At 52.9% G+C, this 20,630-nt stretch overlaps 3 protein-coding genes across 4 annotated transcripts; 2 read left to right on the top strand and 1 right to left on the bottom strand.

Moving 5' to 3' along the window:
- Window positions 1-537: 537 nt before the first annotated feature.
- Window positions 538-7,550, top strand: LOC120955760 (protein mahjong). 2 transcript variants are annotated; one of them, XM_040376890.2, is made up of 7 exons: window positions 538-695; window positions 898-3,028; window positions 3,102-3,586; window positions 3,673-4,814; window positions 4,886-5,176; window positions 5,266-5,911; window positions 6,433-7,550. In XM_040376890.2, exons 2-7 carry the CDS (start codon window positions 1,212-1,214, stop codon window positions 6,627-6,629), a joined length of 4,578 nt encoding a protein of 1,525 aa, XP_040232824.2. In that variant the 5' UTR covers window positions 538-695; window positions 898-1,211; the 3' UTR covers window positions 6,630-7,550. The 2 variants fall into 2 exon arrangements, with proteins under 2 accessions (XP_040232824.2, XP_040232823.2); XM_040376889.2 differs by having other exon boundaries at window positions 6,334-7,550.
- Window positions 7,551-8,098: 548 nt separating this feature from the next.
- Window positions 8,099-16,883, bottom strand: LOC120955433 (mucin-2-like). Its single transcript, XM_049609026.1, has 3 exons — window positions 13,176-16,883; window positions 10,375-11,527; window positions 8,099-9,034 (listed from the first exon to the last, which is right to left on the bottom strand). The coding sequence occupies exons 1-3, from the start codon at window positions 16,802-16,804 to the stop codon at window positions 8,225-8,227; spliced, it is 5,592 nt and encodes a 1,863-aa protein (XP_049464983.1). The 5' UTR covers window positions 16,805-16,883; the 3' UTR covers window positions 8,099-8,224.
- A 2,020-nt stretch (window positions 16,884-18,903) lies between these two features.
- Window positions 18,904-20,306, top strand: LOC120955430 (uncharacterized). Its single transcript, XM_040376300.2, has 2 exons — window positions 18,904-19,540; window positions 19,624-20,306. The coding sequence occupies exons 1-2, from the start codon at window positions 18,989-18,991 to the stop codon at window positions 20,248-20,250; spliced, it is 1,179 nt and encodes a 392-aa protein (XP_040232234.2). The 5' UTR covers window positions 18,904-18,988; the 3' UTR covers window positions 20,251-20,306.
- Window positions 20,307-20,630: the final 324 nt, after the last annotated feature.

The raw sequence follows: 20,630 nt of genomic DNA, 5'->3' as shown, positions 1-20,630 counted from the left end.
CGGAGTCGGCCTTCGAAACATAGGTTTGTATACGCAGTGCACCAGGCTCCAGGCGGAACAAGTGGTTCGGATTTTGCCGGAGCCGGAATCGGAGTCGGATCGGAGTCGTGGGTGCGCTTCAGAGAGCACATCTCTAGTTCGGAAGCCGTTGTACAGGGTACAAACGTCAAAAATCGTCACAACTACTTAAAAAAACCGTCGCCAAACGCTCGTCATCGGTGCGATTTTCCCTGGCTGGCGACGGTTTCTTTCAGTAATTGTGACGAGCGAGGGGTTTTGAATGGTGGCCGCCAAAAAGCTCGCATTGCCCTTGCCCTTGCCCGGGCAGAGTGACCAGAAATGCCGATTTACGTATGTAGGATGCATATTCTCGCGAGATGGAGCTTTCGTTTCACACATTAGTATCCCACCCCCTTGCTTAACACTTCTTTTTAACTGAGTTTCAAGTTTTAACCAACCAAAAACTATAGATAAAATTTTGGTGTTCCTACCGAAATCTACCACAAATAATCTGGCCACACTGTATGCTGGGACAAAAGCAGAGCGATTCGCCAACTGACAGTTCAGGCCGAACTCACGGCAGGCATTGTGAGTCACATTCTTCCGAAATTGCACCATCGCACGGTAACCTAAATTTCGTTAATTTCTCGTACAATTGGCTCCCCCACGGGCAGGGTGCCTGTGAAACATATCCCGTAAGTATTCGCCCGTATTCGTCAACAGGAATCCAGAACTTTCCATGCAATTGTACGGCGGTGTGTGAGTGTGTGTGTGTCCTAGTGTCGCAGGTGGACAGCCAGAGCACAACAACCGGGCAATTGTTCGCATTTCCCTGGTCCGTTTCGCGTCAGGCCAGTAGGCTGGTAATAGCTTTTCCTTTTGATTTTCCCTTTGTAGGGTGGAACGTTTGCGGGGTAAGGGTGGCATGAATCCGCCCCACGATTCATCCCTTTTTGCAGTTTGATAAGGAAACCGAGCAAGAAATCCCCTCAACTTCGCAGTGAGCATTGAAAGTGAGGTTAAGGAGAAGTGCGTAGTGCCGTCTGTCGCGCGTGGTGTTTACAATTTGTGTCGTGCGGTGAGAACTGCCCTCACGCGGTGCTGGTGATATGGTAGTTTGTGGACGGTGGTCAACAGTGCCGTAGTCGGTTAGAGCACACACTCGCACGCTCCCCACAGGACACACATACACGCGCGCATACACATCCGCGATGGCTTCGCCGTTGGATCAGGCGGAGATACTGAGCGGCACCGATCTGTCACGCATCTTTCAGCTATGGGACGAGAAACATTCCATACCCGGGTACGATCCGGAACCGATCGTGACCCGGCTGGCCGAACTGTTCGAGACGGAAATGGAAGCGTACCGGATGAAGGATCCGGACCCGTTCGACGAGCGGCACCCATCGCGCACCGATCCGAACTGCGAGCTGGGCCGGATGCTGAAGCTGCTCTTCCGGAAGGATCACTTCATCACGCGGCTGGTGAACGACTATCTGCGTGACAACTTCTTCACCCGCCAGAATGTGCAGCAAAGCTCGCACGCGCTAAATGTGGCCGCCTGCCGGCTGATACTGGTCATCATGCCCGGGCTGGACACGTCGGCCGTCTTCCAGGTGGAGTACGACCATCTGATCAAGCGGCTGTACAGCTGGGCGGAATCGAGTCCCGAGCCGCTGCAAAGCTACGCCACCGGGCTGCTGGGAGCGGCCATGGAGGAGCAGGAGATAGCGGTGAGCTTTCGGGAGCAGAACATCCGGCTGCTGCCGGTGATGCTGAACCGGTTGCATCGGCTGCAGCAAGCTCATCTTCAAACCACCCCCAAAACCACCCCATCGTCGAGGGCAAACTCGCCGAGGGCTCTGAACTCGCCTTCGCCAATGCTGAGCGCTGTCACACTATCGTCCCCCGCGGAAAAGACACAACCGGAGGGGGGTGACGAGGAAGGGATGAGCGAGCTGGTGGAAAAAGTGGAAGACGCAGAACCGTCAACATCGACGTCCGAAACCGTCGACACACCGGCGGACGGTGCAGAACCGGAAAATGCGGCAGACCCTAGTAGCAACGAAAATCGCATGGAGATCGAGGAGGGCGAACAGAACTCACAAGCGTCCCGGGCGGCGGGTGGTTCGCGCGCCATCATGATCCCGTACTTCCCGGTGACGGCGGCCACCAGCCAGATGCTGATCCTGAACTATCTCACACCGATGGGCGAGTACCAGGAGTTCCTGCCGCACGTGTTCGAGCACAACGCGATGCAGCTGATCTTTCGCTATATCGAGCATCTCGACCCGAAGGACACCTGTCTCGCGTTCGAGGCGCTCAAGTATCTCGCCTCGCTGCTGTGCCACAAGAAGTTTTCGCTCGAGTTTATCGCGAACGGTGGGCTGGAGCGGTTGCTGAAAATCCCGCGGCCGAGTCTGGCCGCGACCGGCGTGTCGATTGCGTTCTACTATCTCGCCTACTGCGAGGACGCGATGGAGCGCATTTGTCAGATGCCGCGCGACATCATCACCGAGATGGTGTCGTACGCGCTCTGGCTGCTCGGCTGCCCGCACGATTCGGGCCGTTGCCATGCGACGATGTTCTTTGGGCTGAGCTGCCAGTTCAAGATCATCTTGGACGAGTTTGATAAGCAGGACGGCATACGGCGGCTGTACAACGTGATTGCGGTGCTGCCGCTGCTGGTCGTGTCCGACGACTACCAGATGAACGAGGACGAGGAGGCGGCAGAGCGGCAGGTCATCCGGCACGTCTGCATCGCGCTAAAGAAGTACTTCGAGAACCACCTGTACTACAAGTACATCCAGGTGACGCGCCAGCAGGAGCCGTCCGGTACGCTGACGCAGCCCGTGTTCAAGGCGGTCAAAAACCCACCGGAGGTGATCAGTCAGCAGATTACCACGCTACAGGAACTGCTCCCGATGAAGGCTCACTGGGCGCCGGTGGACGAGCTGCTTAAGCTAGGCGGTGTGCAGCTGTTGCTGCGCATCATACTTCTAACGTTCGACTGGAGTTACAGTGGACGGTAAGCGAGTTGCGGGTTTGGCGAATGAGGCAAATTGGTTCTAACAGATTTCTATTTTGTGCTTTTATTTCAGCGGTGATACGGTGCGGTATGCGTTGGATGCGCTGAGCGTCTGCACCGTCATATCGCGCGTCCACAGCGTGTTTGTCGAGCCGGTGCGGCATCACGATGGCATATCGACAGGCATCAGCATCGTGCTGAGTGCCGTGGAAGGCGATGTGGCCGATGCGGAGGTGCAGAAGTCGGCCCTCGCCCTGCTGGTGCATCTGGTGTGCGCACCGATCCATCGCCCGAGCGGCTCGCTGGCACGGTACGGCTCGGCGAAGAAGCGTATGCCGAACAAAAGCTCCGAAGAGCTGATCCAGAAGGTGTGGGAGAGCGTCCGCTCGAATAACGGCATTCTGGTGCTGCTGGCGCTGATGCGCATCAAGGTGCCGATCACGGACGCGGACTGCATACGAGGGATGGCGTGCCGTGCGTTGGCTGGGCTGGCGCGGTCGGAAACGGTGCGGCAGATCGTCGGCAAGCTGCCACTGTTCGTGCATGGCGAGTTGCAGAGTAAGTGGACACGGTCGCTCTTTTTTGTATGCTCACTGGGAGAGGTAGATTAATTTCGCCATTTTTCTGTTGCTCGTCCTTTGCAGGTTTGATGCGCGATCCGATACTACAGGAGAAGCGGGTAGAGCACGTGCAGTTCCAAAAGTACGCACTCGAGCTGATGGAGCGCGTATCCGGCAAGGTGGACACGTTCGGCAATCAGGTAGACACGTCCCTGTCCGACATCCACAAGGCGAATGTGGTCGCCCAAACGCGCATCCAGTTCAACGAGCAGCAGCTGTATCAGCTGATCTACCAGCACCTGATCGCGAGCGGGCTGAAGGAGACGGCCAGCACGCTGGTGAAAGAGTCCGGGCTGAGTGCGAGCCTGTTCCAGCAGTTGCCGAACCCACCAGCGTCTGCCTTATCGCGCTCGGCCGCCTCCCTTCACTCGCCGTTCGTCTTCCGGTCGCCCAACACCAACATTATGCAGCGGTCGCGCATCCGCAGCCGCACGGTCGATGCGTCCTTTAACGCGTCCACGGCGCAGGCTAATCTGCAGGCGGCGCTGGCCGCTGTAAGCAACGAAAGCAACGGCAACGGTACTCCTAACCTGCCGGGCGGTGCCAATGGGCATGGCGGTGTTGCTGCCACGCCGGAACCGATGAACGAAGGCAACGGCAGCCCCACGATCGATCCGGCGGAACCACTCGCACCGATTAAGCTGATCAAAAAGCACACCGGCTCGTCGACCAGCGGCAGCCAGAACGGGCATCATCCGGCGGCAAACCGGGTCGCCGCGACGCCGGTCGATATGAACCGCTCGACGACGTCCACCACCTCCCAGCGCTCGCTGCAGAAGCAGATCTCGGCGACGGATGCGACCAACTTCCTGCTGCTGGCGACAGCCAGCTCCAAAACGCTACCAAGCGAGCTTTCCACAACCGCGAACAACAACATAACGCTGCACTCGATCATCACCGAGTATTTGACGAATCAGCACGCGCTCTGCAAGCACCCGATGTCCACCTGTCCTCCGTTCGATCTGTTCAAGCCCCACAAGTGTCCGGATCCGCGGCCGAACCGGGTGTCCGGGTGTGGAAACAACTTTGCCGCCCGGTTTTACCGGCGCCAGGCTGGGTTCGCGTCGCGCCGGTTCGACCGGCGGCTGGTGCATTCGAACTTTTCCGCCTCGCGGGTACTTCGTACGCCCGAGATGGACTATTGCTTTACCTCCTGTGATTTTACGGTAAGTGTTGACAAGGTAACTGCTCCGGCAACCACACGAAATCAAACAACCCTTCTCCCTTCTTTCGACAGCCGTGTGGAACAAGGCTCGTTATCGGATCGCAAGCGGGTGAGGTGAAAATTTTCAACCTCAACGACAGCAACGAAGAGCACAGCTACACCTGCCACGAGACGGCCGTAACCTCGACGAAGGTGAGCAAGGACGGCCGGTTGCTGCTCACGACCGCCGTCTGGCGGTACCCAATATCGGCGCTGTGGAACTTGGAAGATAATCAAATATCGGAGAAGCTGGTCTGGGACGAGGAAGATTACGTAGAGTTTGCCAACATTACGCCGGATAGGGTCCTGGCGACGACCAATCAGGTACGAGCGACGAGTGTGTGTGTGTGAGAGAGTTCGTGTTGATCGGGCTTACGAATGACTGAATTGTTTTCCTTCCATTTCGTTTGCAGATTGCCACGATCTACGATATCAACACGGGTCAGAAGGTGATGAAGTTTGAACCGGCCATTGCCAATCAATATACGAAAAACCGTGCCACGTTCTGTCCATCGGACGAGCTCATCCTGTCCGACGGTGTCCTGTGGGATGTGACGTCCGGCAAGGAGATCCACAAGTTCGACAAGCTGAACCAAAACATCTCCGGCGTGTTTCACCCGAACGGGCTGGAGATTGTGGAAAACACCGAGGTGTGGGATCTGCGCACGTTCCATCTGCTGCGCACGGTACCGTCGCTGGACCAGACGCACGTCAAGTTTTCCCCCCAGAACGTCATGTACGGGCTGACGCTGGACAAGGAGGATGCGGAGATGGCGGAGATCGCTGCGTATCAGACGAGCTTCAAGGTGCTGGACAGTTACGACTATTCGAGCATTGCCACGATCGATGTGAAGCGTAGCATTTCCGATCTGGCGGTCAACCGGTACGGTAGCCAGATTGCGGTGGTCGAGAACCAGGGCGGGTACAACTCGCTGCAGGAATCGGTGGTGCGCATCTACAGCGTGGGTCGGAAGAAAAACATCGGCGACGATCAGGACGAGGAGGAGGAGGACATGGAAAACTCGGAAGAGAACACGATGTCGGAGACGGAATCCGTCGGTAAGTACAGCAGGTCGAGTTGCATTGCGCGAATGATGCAGGGTTTCTCACTTCACCGAAACATGCAGTTGGTACGCTTTCTTGAGCTTTGAGGTACATGTGTGATATGAAGAACTCGAGAAAACGGTACAACTGTCGTAGAATGAAGTAAGAGCAATCCTGTATCCATATATATGCTGTGTTATCACGCAAGGAAAGTCGAAAGCCCAGTCGGGTGTCCCTTTGCTATCTTTCCATTCCATTTTGCGTTGGGTATAGAGCAGAAATTTTATTTTTAATATTTTATCGACATTGATGATTCAAACATGGGATCTGAAGCTTTCGAACTTTCCTTGAGATCTGCAAGCATATATATGAGAATAGACTAAGCGAAATGAGTTAAACAAATCCCACCTCAACCATCCCACCCCACTCAATTCCAGTCTTCGGGGATATTAGAGACGATAATAATGACAGCAATGATGATGATGATGATGGTGATGATGATGAAGATGATGATGATGATGACCTTTCGCAAACAGGTTCCTCTGCATCAAACAGCGAGGAGGACGGAGAGGATGACGACGACGACAACGATGATGACGACGAGGATGATGATGACGGCGACGGTGATAACAACAATGATGAGGGAGACGATGACGGTGGTGGTGATGATTCGGATGATTCGTCCTGGACGACGGCATCGGATGTGGAAGATTATCTGTTTAGCTACCGTTGAGCATAATTAAGCAGCACAGCCGCTCAGCCGCTTGGGTGAGCACCACCGGCCAGACAACAGAGGGTGTTTGTAGTTAGGGTCCCAGAACAGCTCTGTGCGTTTGTATGTACTGTGTGCGAATGTGTGTATGTGTGTGTGTCGAATGTCCTTGCTTCGTACAAATGGAAACTAGCTAAGAGTTAGACATTCAGCGACAGAGAAAGAGCGAATTAGTGAGAGATATTTGACCACATCATGCTGCAAAACTGTACGGTAGATCTAGATGGGTAATGTTAATGAACATAAGCGTAAGTTTCATCTCATTTACGCGCCTTAGCAAATAATGTGTATTATCTTGGCAGGGAATAGATCGAGAGAGAAAAAAAATGGCGAACCGCTGTAGTTTCGGCGGTGAACGCACTTGCTTTCGAGACAGTGAACGCACTTCGTTTTGGTTTGATTTTGCCCTTCGAATGTACAGTTAGTTTAAGTTTGAAGAGTGTGAAGTGTAGTAGTGGCGAATGCTATGAACGATTGGTGAAAAGTTAGAGCAAAGCTTCCAATCCCCTCCTTAATGTGCGCTCAGATGCTATGCCAGAAGAGTCCTTCCTAATTCTAACTCTAGTGATTGCGACTGGGAACGATCAATTAGGTAGCGTGCTTCTGGTTCCAGCTAAACTATCGGTCCGAATGTGCATTATTTATTTGTTTAAATTTGTGACCACTTGCAACGGAAACCATCCCTATCCCCTTCTCATCCGTTTTTTGCTGCATGGAATCCGTGTATCGTAATTGTATACCGTTTAGCCAGTCAGACCGTTTTCAGTAGTTTCATTTGAACGGATTACTATACACCCACTCTCGTCACCAATAGCTGATATTTATAATAAAAAAAACGATGTGTGAAGCTCTGTTTTCACCTAATCGTATTCGCGAACACAATTCGCTGTGTTCATTTCGTCAGTGACTAGTGATTCCCCATTACATGCAATTTGCCACCGAGAGAGGAACACGGTGCGTTGAAAAGTAGAGTTTTGTAACGGCAAATTGGGGGTAGCACCCGTGAGAAATTGACGAAGTAGAATAACTCATCCGAAAACATTTACCACCACATGTCTGCAATTACTATCTTCTTCATGTTTTTATATGGCAGCTGACTGCACTCGCTGCAATTGCACGCTGTCCGGCGAGATTCCAGCGCGGAGCATGCTTTAGTTATGCTACTCGCACGCAGATGGCGTTATACCGAGAAGGCGCTGCGCCTAAAAGTATGCAAGCTGTTTGACGAATTTTGGAAAAAAGACGATCAGTCCAACAACAAATGATCTTAAAAAAGCGTGCAATCGTTTTACGATGAATTTTTGAAGTTGAATCATTAAAAAAAAAACCCTCTATACTGGCGGCGCTCAATTCAGTCTAGAACTAGGGAAGTACTTGGCCATATAGCATTGCATTGATACTATTTAAATTCAATCACATCTCAGACCCAGTGCAGTGTACTAAATCTTTATTGTTCCTTTCAGTAATCAGCGTGTTTCGATCTGTTTGAGAAAGACATCTTGATAACATAAAGGGCATTTCACGGCACACCCGGCTTAGCAGCATTCGGAAACGGATCAACATGGTACGGATGGATCGCAGCACGCAACGCTGGGTCGTTCGCACAACTGCAGCGTCTGGCTAAAGTGTTGCCCAGCGGGACAAGCTAAGAGACAGGCGTCTCCGGTACGACACTTGTAGAACGCGCCACAATTGCCCGGTACGGGGAGTAGCAGCGGTGCCAACGGATTGGTCTCTACGAGCGGACATCTTGCATCGGGTTGGCAGACCACGGTGGCTGCAGTGGTCGGGATCGTCGAAGTAGTCGCCAACGATTGGCAGACTGTTGAAGGATCGCAGCAGGCAACGGATGGATGCTCGCAACGCTGCAGCAGCACGCTGAAGTGTAGTCCTGTGGGGCATTGCTTCAGACAGCGTCGGCCGTACGAGCAGGTGTAGAACTGAGCGCAGTTGCTTTCGTGTGACAGGTGTGTTGGGTTGTTATGATCTTCATAGAGCGGGCATCGTGCGTCTGCAGTGCACAATGATGCCACCGGTGTGTCGATCGTGGTGGCCTCGGGCACCACCGTCGGGTTGGCTAGGGTGGGAGCGCACGCGACTGATGGGTCACAGCAGGCGACGTTTGGCCACTCGCAGCGCTGCAAAGCGGTAGACCAGTGCTGACCCTCCGGACAGGACTTTTCACAGGCCTGGCCGTACGAGCAGATGGAGAACTTTTTGCAGTCCGAGTGTGACAGATGGGTTGGTTTATTCGCATCCTCCACCAGTGGGCAGCGCGCATCGAGGATGCAAGTAGCGTCCACCAGCGTCATTCCAAGCACGCTTAGTACCAGCGCTAGAAACTGTCTCATCTTGAAAGTGTTTTTTTACGAGAGCACACGAATCACTTCACTCAAGAACTGCTGGTGATGATCACAAACGAACCTCAGGGTATGTGTCTTGAAGATGATATTGCTCCAGCAGGTGGAGCGGTTACTAAAACCGTGCCCAACAGCTGGTAGCTGAAGTTATATAGTCCATGTCACTGCATGATACATCGTTCAATCAACCAGATGTCAGTAAGGAGTAATCTTTAGCTATATTTAGAATAGTTTTATTTTCACCATAAGACCATTTAGGAAGACTGATTACCAATGTCTTTCGACGGTGATTACCGCGAACTTGCCAGCCGAGCCATGTAACGTCCCACGTGCAACACGCGTTTATCAGTGTGTTTTACAAGGATTTGTTTTTTTTTATCGTGGTTGAGATATTGCATGCCTACAATGTTACCGTTACTCGTGTTGCGGCCATTGACGCTGTCAGGTATCGTAGGTACGATCTAACACAGCCCGAATATGACCTTGCTGCCTCGCTTGGAGTGATAGCTGCATAGGAAGTTCAGCAGACAAAAAGCTTCCGGTTACGGCATGAAGGTTATGAACGGGAACGATAAAAGACAGACTTTCGAGTGGGTGGTATACGTCATTATCGCCAGTGAAAAGTGCGCGAAGAATGTTTACCCGTATCTATGATGGTCATGTTTGCGACCATGTTTTGGTACTATTATCTACAATTTGGCTGCACGTAACGGTCGCTTGGGAGCGCTCTTGCGGGGTGCGAATTGTGTACTGGTGAGATGTCAGATATTGAGTATTGGACAAGCAGACCCGACCGTTTCTAAGAGAAGAGGTTCGTTGTCCAGAAATGGACTCAGTCACTGGATCGGAGTAGGTGAGTGGGTTTTTTGGTCTTATAATTGATACCAAACCTATATCAATTCTGAAACTGGTCGTAAACCTATACCGGTCTTGGAACTAATGCTAATCCCGTAGCAGCCATGGAATTTATCCCTATTTTATTCCAATTCTAGAATCGTTCCTATACATACAAATTCCAATCGAGTATCTTCCTTATTCGATCCGGTAACTTCCTCCGCTACCATCCTGGACAATGCAATATTCACGGAAGTGGAAACACGTGTACCATTTTACAAAATTCAGCATTGAAATCCAAGTAACCAGGAAGCGGAAGAAAACGTCACTCGAACACGCATTCACATTTGCTCTACTTTATTGATACGGCTCATTAGGGAATCACAATGCTCCAACTGTTTGTCAGTGTGTGTATGTGTGTGTGTGTTTTTTTGTTGTTGTTGTTGTATGTATTAATAATGAATGTGATCCATACGTCTGGCAGCAGTACCGACACGGACGACGGATTCCTAAGGGCAGGTGACGCCAGGGATACAGGCCGGTACACACTCGATCGTCGGATCGCAGCAGGCCTGATGCGGCCAGTCGCACACCATCGACTTCTCGTTGAAGTGCAGCCCATACGGGCAGTCAAACTCGCAGGCACGGCCCGACTGGCACTTGTAGAACTTGGTGCAGACGCTGGCCGGCAGCAGAATGGGCTTGGAACCGTCACGCGGCGGGCAGCGCATATCCTGGACACAGTTCAGCGGGCAGGTGACTCCTGGATCACACTCTCCTGGCGCGGATGGCGTCGGACCGGGCGTAGGTCCCGGAGTTGGGGCGGGAGTCGGGGCGGGAGTCGGGGCTGGAGTGGGAGCTGGAGTGGGGGCCGGAGTTGGGGCCGGAGTAGGAGCCGGAGTCGGGACAGGAGTAGGAGCAGGGGTAGGAACGGGTCCAGGTCCCGGGGGGCAGGTCACGCCGGGGATGCACGGATCGCACGGCACGGTCGGATCGCAGCAGGCTCGCTCGGGCCAGTCGCAAGCGTTCTGCTTCGGGTTGAAGTGCAGCAGCGGCGGACAGTCCATCGGGCAGGCGAACGGTCCGGAGCACTTGTAGAACTTGGCACAGTTGACGTGCGGCAGCAGGATCGTGTCCTTCGACGAGGCCGGACAGTTCGGGTTGGGCACGCAATCGTTCGCCGGCACGTCCGGCAGACCGCACTCGATGCTCGGGTCGCAGCAGGCACGGTTCGGCCAGTCGCACGACTGTTCGCGCGCGTTGTAGTGCAGTCCGACCGGGCACAGCTGCTCGCAGGCATTGCCGCCGGAACACTTGTAGAACTTGGTGCAGTCACTGTGCGGTAGCTGTACCGGGTGGAGCGGATCCTTGGCCGGGCAGTTCGGGTGCGGGGTGCAGTTGAACGTGGGACAGGTGACGGTAGGGTCGCACGGTTGCTGACCGTTGGTCAGGGCCGCTGCCAGCGTGACAGCGAGCACGAGTGGCAGATACATTGCCGAAATTGGTGTGCGTGTCCTGGGGAGGGGGGAGTAACTGGACACTTTCCGTGTGCAGTGGAGCAGATGTGGGAGGTAGCGCTCTCGGACCAAACAAAAAGGAAAGCTGCCGATGGCGAACTGTGACTGTGACCGGGTGTTGATAGCTGGCAGCTTTATATACAAATTGATTCCATTTCACTCGGTCGGCGGACGGCGTGGTGTTTCTTATCGGGCACCGGGTACGTAATCAGCGATCGGGCGGCACCGCGAATGTGGATAGCATCGGCATAGAGTGCCTTCCAAATATGTCTGTGCCATTAGTGTGTGACCGAATCGGTTACACATATGCTGGGGGTCGGATACGATTTGGAACTGCTCCTATCAAGGTCGCGGTACCCATCCGTGAGAGAGTATCCTTTAGCATTGTCTGATACACATGGCATGGAAAGAGTGATACACATCTTTTGGCGCAAATCAATGGCAATTTGGCGAGGAATGAGGAAGCAAGAGAATTTACTATGTCTGGGGCGGTTCATTGATTTTTTCTTAAGATCTATTTCCCATACACATGCAAACTAATGGTGTTATCAAATACTTCTTAAAATGGATCTTCTTTTTATTATTTTTCAAGACAACTGTTATCGGTTGGCTTGCGTAGGTACAATAAGCCGTTATATTGACTTATTTGTTACTAGAATAGTTTGAAATAGTAAAAAAAGCAGAATATATTTATTCAAGGGGTCATGTTCAGCATTAAATTAAGCTTTAACTCGAGAGATTTGAACCTATGACGTAGTTACGAGCATGTACTTAGATTGTACGGCTTGCCGACTGTACCATGCGATCGCCTTTTACTTCGTAAGAATAACGTCCAACAATAGGGTAGGCTAGACATGACGGAAACTTTCGTGGAAAATATGTTATGGATCAAAGCATTCATAGCAACTGCGCTCTAGCAACGGAGTAGTATAAAAGCAACATCAGAAGCTGAGCAGAGTTATAAGTGAACTCCAGAGTCATTAAAGTCATCGTTGGTCCCAGACCGGTTGTAAGTAACGTATTGAGACGTATAGTGAGTTTTTTTGTATTCAAAACAGTATCATCCGATCTTGAAGCAGACTATTCACTGTTGTGAGGTCCAAATCTTTCCCAGCTCATCAACCAATGCCGTTGAAGAGATGTTCTGCTTCTCTTCGTCTATTGTTGGTCAATATAGCTAAGCTCTTCTTCTACTTGGCATAACTTCCTATGTGGACATGCTCGCCTTTACAGGATTTCGAGACTTATTCGCTATCATGGAGCCAGATAATCAGTCCTTGTTGAGGAAAGGTCCATTCTATACATGAACGACATGAACGCACGAGTGTCGTGCGAGCATGATTGAACCGTAAAATGGCTCCTTTTTACTTTGTCTACATGTATAGCCTACAGTTCAATAGGTACTTGGGAACACATCGAATGGAGAGGAAAAACAAACAATCCATCATTTAATAGTTGCAAGATTAGTTGTATATATTTATTTGCGTTGATTATATATTGGGGGTTAGTATTCGCATTTAATCATGGTTAGGGTTAGTACTGTTTTGGTGCGGTGCAGGTGCTGCACCTGGCTTAAACTATCGGTTAACAGTTGGCAACAGGTGCCACTGAAAACTATCAGTTATGCAGATAAATAATACTTTTTCCGTGCCAATCGTTGTTGCTAGCGGCTAGTTTATAAGTGAATAAGATATAGATAGAGGTTAAATAGGGTACTATACGTTCAAACATTCATTCGGGTACATTCGATATCGTTTCAATAGCGTGTGAGTGTCATTGTCGTAGTGTAGTAGCACTAAAGCCGCACCGATCGGGCGCACGTGACGCCTGGAATGCAGGGCGGATTGCAGGGTATCGTCGGATCGCAGCAGGCGCTTTCCGACCAATCGCACACAAACTCACGCGCATTAAAGTGCAGCCCGGGCGGGCAGGAGTGCTCGCAGGCCTTCCGGTTGGAGCACTTGTAGAACTTGTGGCATTCCGAATGAGCAAAGAGCGTCGGCGTTAGACCGTCCTGGGCCGGGCAGCGCATGTCATTGTGACAGTTGCTCGGTTCGCACGTTACACCCGGCACGCACGGCTCGGAAGGCGTTGGCCCAACCGTGGGTGGAGGAAGCGTCGGTGGAGGAAGAGTGGGCGGGGGCAATGTCGGTGGGGGTAGAGTGATGGGCGGCTGTGCGGTGGTTGGCGCTGGGGTAGGTCCGGTCGGTGGACATGTTAGGCCAGGGATGCACGGAGGGTTGCAGGGTATCGTCGGGTCACAGCACGCACTGCTTGGCCAGTCGCACACGCTGAGATCGGCATTGAAGTGTAGTCCGGGGGGACAACTCTGTTCACAAGCGAATCCATTGTTGCACTTGTAGAACATGTCGCAGGCAGAGTGAGGCAGCAACTTGGGCGTGACTCCATTTCTGGGCGGGCATCTTGAATCCACGACGCAGTTACCAGCATCACTCGGTGGGCAAGTGACTCCGGGAATGCAAGGATCACTGGGTGTAGGAGTGGGAGCTGGAGTAGGAGCTGGAGTAGGAGCTGGAGTCGGTGCAGGAGTAGGAGCTGGTGTAGGAGCGGGAGTTGGAGCTGGAGTAGGAGCAGGAGTAGGTGCTGGAGTAGGAGCTGGGGTTGGTGCTGGAGTAGGGGCTGGAGTTGGTGCAGGAGTAGGGCCGGTTGGTGGGCAAGTCACTCCCGGTATGCATGGAGGATCGCAGGGTATCGTTGGATCACAGCACGCACTGCTTGGCCAGTCACATACGCTGAGACTTGGGTTGAAGTGTAATCCAGCTGGACAGTCGTGCTCACAGGCGAATCCATTGTTACACTTGTAGAACATGTCGCAGGCTGAGTGAGGTAGCAGCTTGGGCGTGACTCCATTTCTGGGAGGACATCTACCATCCACGACGCAGTTACCAGCATCGCTCGGTGGACAAGTGACTCCGGGAATGCAAGGATCACTGGGAGTTGGAGTTGGGGCGGGAGTAGGAGCAGGAGTTGGAGCTGGAGTAGGAGCGGGAGTAGGAGCGGGAGTAGGAGCGGGAGTAGGAGCGGGAGTAGGAGCGGGAGTAGGAGCAGGAGTAGGAGCTGGGGTTGGAGCCGGAGTTGGAGCTGGAGTTGGTGCAGGAGTAGGACCGGTTGGTGGGCAGGTAACTCCCGGAATGCATGGAGGATCACAGGGTATCGTTGGATCACAGCAGGCACTGCTTGGCCAGTCGCACACGCTGAGACTTGGGTTGAAGTGCAATCCAGCTGGACAGTCGTGCTCACAAGCAAATCCATTGTTGCACTTATAGAACATTCCGCAATTTGAAGGATGAGGCAGAAGCGTTGGAGTAGCTCCATTTCGTGGCGGGCATCTATTGTATAGGATACAATTACCAGCATCATTTGGTGGACAGGTCACACCAGGAATGCAAGGATCACTGGGAGTTGGAGTAGGGGCAGGAGTTGGGGCAGGAGTTGGGGCTGGAGTAGGAGCAGGGGTAGGTGCTGGCGTTGGAGCTGGCGTTGGAGCTGGAGTTGGAGCGGGCGTTGGAGCTGGCGTTGGAGCTGGAGTCGGAGCGGGCGTTGGAGCAGGAGTTGGGGCAGGCGTAGGCCCAGTAGGCGGGCACGTTACACCTGGGATGCAGGGAGGATTGCATGGTATCGTGGGGTCACAGCAAGCCTGATGCGGCCAGTCGCACACGCTGATCAGAGGATTGAAGTGCAATCCAGCTGGACAGTTGTGTTCACAGGCTCGTCCATTGTCACATTTGTAGAACATGCCGCAGTTTGAAGGATGAGGTAGAAGCGTTGGGGTAGGTCCATTCCATGCCGGGCATCTCGCATCCACGACGCAGTTACCGGCATCCCCTGGAGGACAAGTGACTCCAGGAATGCAAGGATCACCAGGGGACGGAGTGGGAGCAGGAGTGGGAGCTGGCGTTGGAGCTGGCGTTGGAGCTGGAGTCGGCGCAGGAGTAGGTGCTGGTGTAGGAGCAGGTGTAGGAGCGGGAGTAGGAGCAGGCGTTGGTACAGGCGTAGGCATAGGCGTGGTGTTCTCACACGGTACGGCAGGATCGCAGCAGGCGACCTCGGGTCGTTCACAGCGCTGCAACGCCTGGCTGAAGTGTCCATGCAGACAGGGCAGATCGCATGCCAGCCCATTCGTACACTTGTAGAACCGAGCGCAGGAGCTGGTGTGCGGTAGGAGCAACGGATTGTTCGGGTCGTCGAACAACGGGCAGCGGCTATCGGGACGGCACGTAACGCCGGGGTTTGGTCCCGTGCACGGAATGTTGGGATCACAGCAGGCCAGATCCGGCCAGTCGCAGCTTCCCGTCGTTGGCGTATCCTGTCTAAAGTGCTGCCCGCGCGGACACTCCAACACACAGGCCTGCCCGTTATCGCACTTGTAGAACCGGGTACAGTCCGCGTGCTTCAGGACGGTCGGATCGAACGGATTATCGTTCAGCGGACAACGCGCATCGGGCGCACAGCTGCGAACGGTTGCTCCGCGGCAGGGTACGGCCGGATCGCAGCATGCCTCGTCCGGTGCCTCACAACGTCCCGTACTGGCGCTGAAATGGGTGCCAGGCCAGCAGTCTACTGGGCAGCGCCTCCCAAGATCACACTTGTAGAACCGGGAGCAGTTGCCCGGGAACGGGAAGGTGGTCGGGAAGTTGGGATCCTCGATCAGAGGGCAGCGGACATCATCCACACACTGGCTGGGGCTCGTGTTACACAGTGCCGGATTACAGCAAGCCACCTCCGGCCGTTCGCACACGCCTCCCGCCGGCCAAAAGTGTTGACCGAGCGGGCAGGACAGCAGACAGCGTTCGCCGAGGTTGCATTTGTAAAACTGACCACAGTTGGATTCGTGCGGCAGCAAGGTTGGATTGTTGGGATCTTCGAACGGGTTGCAGCTTAGCGGGTCCGGAATGCAGCCAGTCGGTGCCGGTGTTGGTGCGGTTGGTGGGGCCGGCGTTGGTGCGGTCGGTGGAGCCGGTGTTGGTGCGGTCGGTGGAGCCGGTGTTGGTGCGGTTGGTGGAGCAGGTGTGGGTGCGGTCGGTGGCGGTAGCGTTACAGTGGTGGGCGGATCGGACGGTCCAGTCGGTGGACAGGTTACGCCCGGTATGCAGGGATCCTGCGGCAGGCAGGGTATGTTCATGTCGCAGCACGCCCGTTCCGGCCAATCGCACGCCTGCTCAACATGGTTGAAGTGCAAATTTGCCGGACAGTCGTATTCGCACGCCTGCCCATTGGAGCACTTGTAGAACTTGGCACAGTTCGGATGGGGCAGCAGCACTGGACCTTGCGGCGGGTTCACCGCTGGGCACCGGGCATCCGTGGTACAGTTGAACGTTTCGCAGGTAACGCCCGGGACGCACGAACCCTGACCCTGGACAAGGTGCAGTGTGGCAGCAAGCACTGCCAGATAGAGCTGCTTCATCGATGGTGTGATGCTTGCGGCCACGGCACCAGAGAATTCAAGCTGATCGAACTGCTGACTGACTTAACCGTGGAAGGTGGCAAGAATTTTTATACTATCCTCTCCTGCGCGGTACCCGATTTGTTCTTTCATGTGTCCGCCCCGTCGCACGCGGATCGTTTTAGAGGCGGTGGTGCGAATGCTGAAATTCTGTTGTGCCAAATTGTAGAACATTCAGCTACAGGGCTACCTTTTTCCGGTTCGTCCACGCTTTGTTCCCATCCCATGCATGGTGGTGTGACGCATTTAGGATGGAAGCTGATGGAAAGGGAGACAGGCCACGACACGTCCGGAAGTAGCGAAGGTGTACTTAAAAGCTTAATAGAACGTAACATTCAACTAGTGGAGGTTGTGGCATAAGCTCTTAGAATTTGTCGGCCGTTGCCGGGTAACCGTCGTGACCCTGGTAATGGAACCCGACTTCGTCCGCGGCTTCCCGCCATTGATGCGTCCGTACGGAGGAAAATAGCGACCTCCCCGTGTCGCACCCGCACCCAAAACGGCTGTCCCCAAATTGGTTGCTTTATCTTAATTATTATCACTTGTCACCGGTTTTTGAAAGTTCTAGTTCATGTTCACGGCACCGACAAGGTTCGCCTTTTATCGGTGAACATCGTTACGGGGCAGCGTGGTGGTGGCCCGTCTAGCGCCCGTGTGAAGACGACGACGACGACGACGCACGGTCGCTGTGTAACATTGTCGCCGTGTTTCGTTAGACCCTGTGGCCGAAGGTGTTATGTATTGATCATTACGCGCTCTACGTGTACATGACGTCAACGTTTTACCACAACGTTGCTTCCTATATCGGAGAGGTTCCTCTTGCAGGTTCGAGATGATGTCTAAATTGTGCGGCACAAGATGACCGGTTGGCAAGGCAGGTTTCATTCTTCGAAGTTTGAATGAATGATGAGAAACACAGGAGAGAATTCTTGTTGATAGCAATGATGCTATCTGTTAGTTATCTGGAATTCATGGATGGTAATGCGTCCCAACGTTTCTCGAAGTATATTAGTGTATAACCACAATGTAAATTGCAGTTCAGTTTATGAACGTAATGTTGATTTAAAGGAGGATCTATGGACAGAAGAGGTGAAGAGAAATGATATTTTCTGATGTTTATTTAGGTATTGATAAATGTTGCTTAATGTCCATCAATATGAATTCTCTCCAACTCCATCGTAACAACCATGCCACACATCAGAGTTCCTGAAGATATGCGCTAAGCACTCGCTTTCGACGCCATAGAAATCCCAATTTTTTGATAAAAAGTGCCTACCGTGAAGAACCTGGTTAATAGGCTTCTTCTTCTTCTTCTTTGGCCAACATCCGCTGTCGATCAAGGCCTGCCTGTACCCACTAGTGAAGTGAGGCTTGGCTTTCTTTGACTTATTGTTACCATAGCAGGATGTCAGTCCTACGTATGGGGGCACGGTCTATTCGGGGTTTGAACCCATGACGGGCATGTTGTTACGTCGTACGAGTTGACGACTGTACCACCAGATCGGCCTGGTTAATAGGCTTACGACCCTACAACTCATACAAAGTTGAACCTGATATGTAACACTGAACCTGGCAAGCTCATTTATGCTGTCTAGGAACAAGGAAGAATGCGCTTAAGTTAAAGAATGCCGTTTATTGAGTTTGACCGTAACATCGGTTGAAAATCAAGTCATCTACCTGATGACAACTCAACAATTGCATACTGTAGGACCTGTATGATCTGTACGACCGCACCAATCAAACGTAACATCTGATGGAACGCGATACTATCTTAATTACGCATTCCGACATTATCTTGCAAAACAAATGTTCCACCCATGGCGGGAGTGACTTATTAATGTCCAACAACCGGGTCGACTAATTGGCGTCCAATGTCTTGCAGGCAGGGTCGAGATGTTTTCGTCGTCCACAAAAAAAGCAGACCCTTCGGTCCGGCGGGGTGTGCAAAAACAAGGATAACGCCTGATAAGATGTGCCAGAAAAGGCAGTGAGATGCAGCGCGAGCAAGCATCGCTGCACTGATAGCCACCTGGGAGGAGGAGGAAATTACGAGTACGGCCGTGGTCCATTCCTGTCCCTAGTTCTAGCAGCAGTGGGTTCTATAAAATGCAGCAATAGCGCTGCCTACCACATTCAGTTTGCAGAATGTTGAGGAACGTACTTACACTACTGCTGCCAGTGCTGGCAGTGAGCGGCGTGAGCGTTGATCCACGATGTACGCGATACAGTCTCGGTTCGGAGGCGCAGGTCCTGCCGCATCTGCAGGACTGTCGCAAGTTTGTCATCTGTGATATGGGCGGCAATGGGCAGGTGCTTTCGTGTCCTCCGGGGCTGTACTTTAGTGATGAAGCGCACGCCTGCTCGTTCGATATGGCGGTCTGTACGCACGGTGAGCTTGACGAGACGGTGCCCTTCGTTCCCGAGCCACAACCACCACGACCCGTGCCACAAGAGCCCTCGCTACCGGTAGCCCCGGTAGAGCCACGACCTCTTCCGTTGCCGGTACCACAGCCACAGCCACTGCCCGTCATCCCCAGTGATCCGCTGCCGGTTGTGCCACCGATAGTGGAAGGCAATTCGAACGGGGCTGAAACAAAACCATCGCTACCAAACTGGCTACCGATCGTGACGTCACCTCCAGTCATTGAAGAATCCGTGGAAGAACAAGCTGAAATCGAGCAGCTTCCTCCGCAGAGTGTAAGCGAGCGAAGAAGTGATTAGGCGAAGAGCGTTACTGATTACATTGCTGTGGTTTTTTTCTTTTCCCCGCCCGTGGATAGGTTTGCTGGGATAAGCCGATGGGTAAGATTTACCCCATCGCCAACGACTGCGGCCTGTACGTGGTGTGCATGGGCAACAATGATGCGATCGTGCAACGCTGCCCCAAGGGTTTACTGTACGATCACCAACAGCAGCGTTGTGAGTTTGCCGATGCGTCCTACTGCGCGACGCCCCGCGTTGACGGGCGATTAGTGCTGGACATACACGGCGTCGATATGAGTCTGCTGGAGGAAGAGAAAGCACAACAGGAGGACGAGGAGACAGTGGAGCTTGCTGAAGAATCCTACTCCGTTCCGGTAGTACCTGTGAAAGAGCACGCCCCTGCCCTGGTGATGGAAATGGTGCAGCATGAGCATCAGCCGGTGCTTTTCGTGCCTGAGCCGGAGATACCCGAACCAGTGCAGCCGATTGTGGAGTACAACTTCCGCATCATCGACAATCATCCGCGCTGTCTGGCACGCAGCAACATGGGTCTGACGGCTCAGCTACCGCACGACTCCGACTGCAGGAAGTATCTGGTGTGCGTTGGGCGCGTCGCTATCGAGAAGGTGTGCCCAGCCGGACAGCACTGGAATGCGAAGAACAATTGGTGCGACTTTGCGTCCGTGGCTGGCTGTACGCTGTAAGTGTTTGCCTTTTGAATAATAGAAAAATAAACACCATCACCAGGATCTTCAATGCAGAGCGTGTGGTTTGAGTAGACTTTCAAAGGAACGAGTAGACTGCACTTAATCGCAACCAACATGTTCCTTTACACTCGAAATATTTCTTTTCTTTGAAAATGATGTTCGATAACTTTAAATCTTCGAAAGTCCCTGAGGAATGTCAGAAAGGTTAGGGGTTGAATTGCATACATTTAGGCGTTGGACTCGGGATAACCTATTGGATTGTGTTTCAGGCAACTATAAATGTTGTGGTATTTTGTGATGTGTGTCCATTTCATTAATCCATTATTCATTGCAATGGAGCTGAACGAAGTTACTTACGACGGGATGTTATGAATTGG

The sequence above is a fragment of the Anopheles coluzzii genome, chromosome 3 (assembly GCF_943734685.1).
Source record: "Anopheles coluzzii chromosome 3, AcolN3, whole genome shotgun sequence".
NCBI classification, from domain to species: domain Eukaryota; kingdom Metazoa; phylum Arthropoda; class Insecta; order Diptera; family Culicidae; genus Anopheles; species Anopheles coluzzii.
Note: the sequence above shows the minus strand (reverse complement) of the source record. Positions and strands in the feature narration are given on the sequence as shown.

Bases quoted from the DNA above. Each gene is read 5' to 3' on its own strand.
- LOC120955760 (XM_040376889.2), top strand. From the start codon at position 1,212: ATGGCTTCGCCGTTGGATCAGGCGGAGATACTGAGCGGCACCGATCTG. The intron at 4,815-4,885 runs GTAAGTGTTGAC...TTCTTTCGACAG, and splicing joins TTACCTCCTGTGATTTTACG to CCGTGTGGAACAAGGCTCGT. The intron at 5,177-5,265 runs GTACGAGCGACG...TTTCGTTTGCAG, and splicing joins TCCTGGCGACGACCAATCAG to ATTGCCACGATCTACGATAT.
- LOC120955433 (XM_049609026.1), bottom strand. From the start codon at position 16,804: ATGAAGCAGCTCTATCTGGCAGTGCTTGCTGCCACACTGCACCTTGTC. The intron at 11,528-13,175 runs GTGCTACTACAC...GTGAAATGGAAT, and splicing joins GCCCGATCGGTGCGGCTTTA to CAATTTGTATATAAAGCTGC. The intron at 9,035-10,374 runs TAGGAATCCGTC...GTGCTCTCGTAA, and splicing joins TCCCTGGCGTCACCTGCCCT to AAAAACACTTTCAAGATGAG.
- LOC120955430 (XM_040376300.2), top strand. From the start codon at position 18,989: ATGTTGAGGAACGTACTTACACTACTGCTGCCAGTGCTGGCAGTGAGC. The intron at 19,541-19,623 runs GTAAGCGAGCGA...GCCCGTGGATAG, and splicing joins AGCAGCTTCCTCCGCAGAGT to GTTTGCTGGGATAAGCCGAT.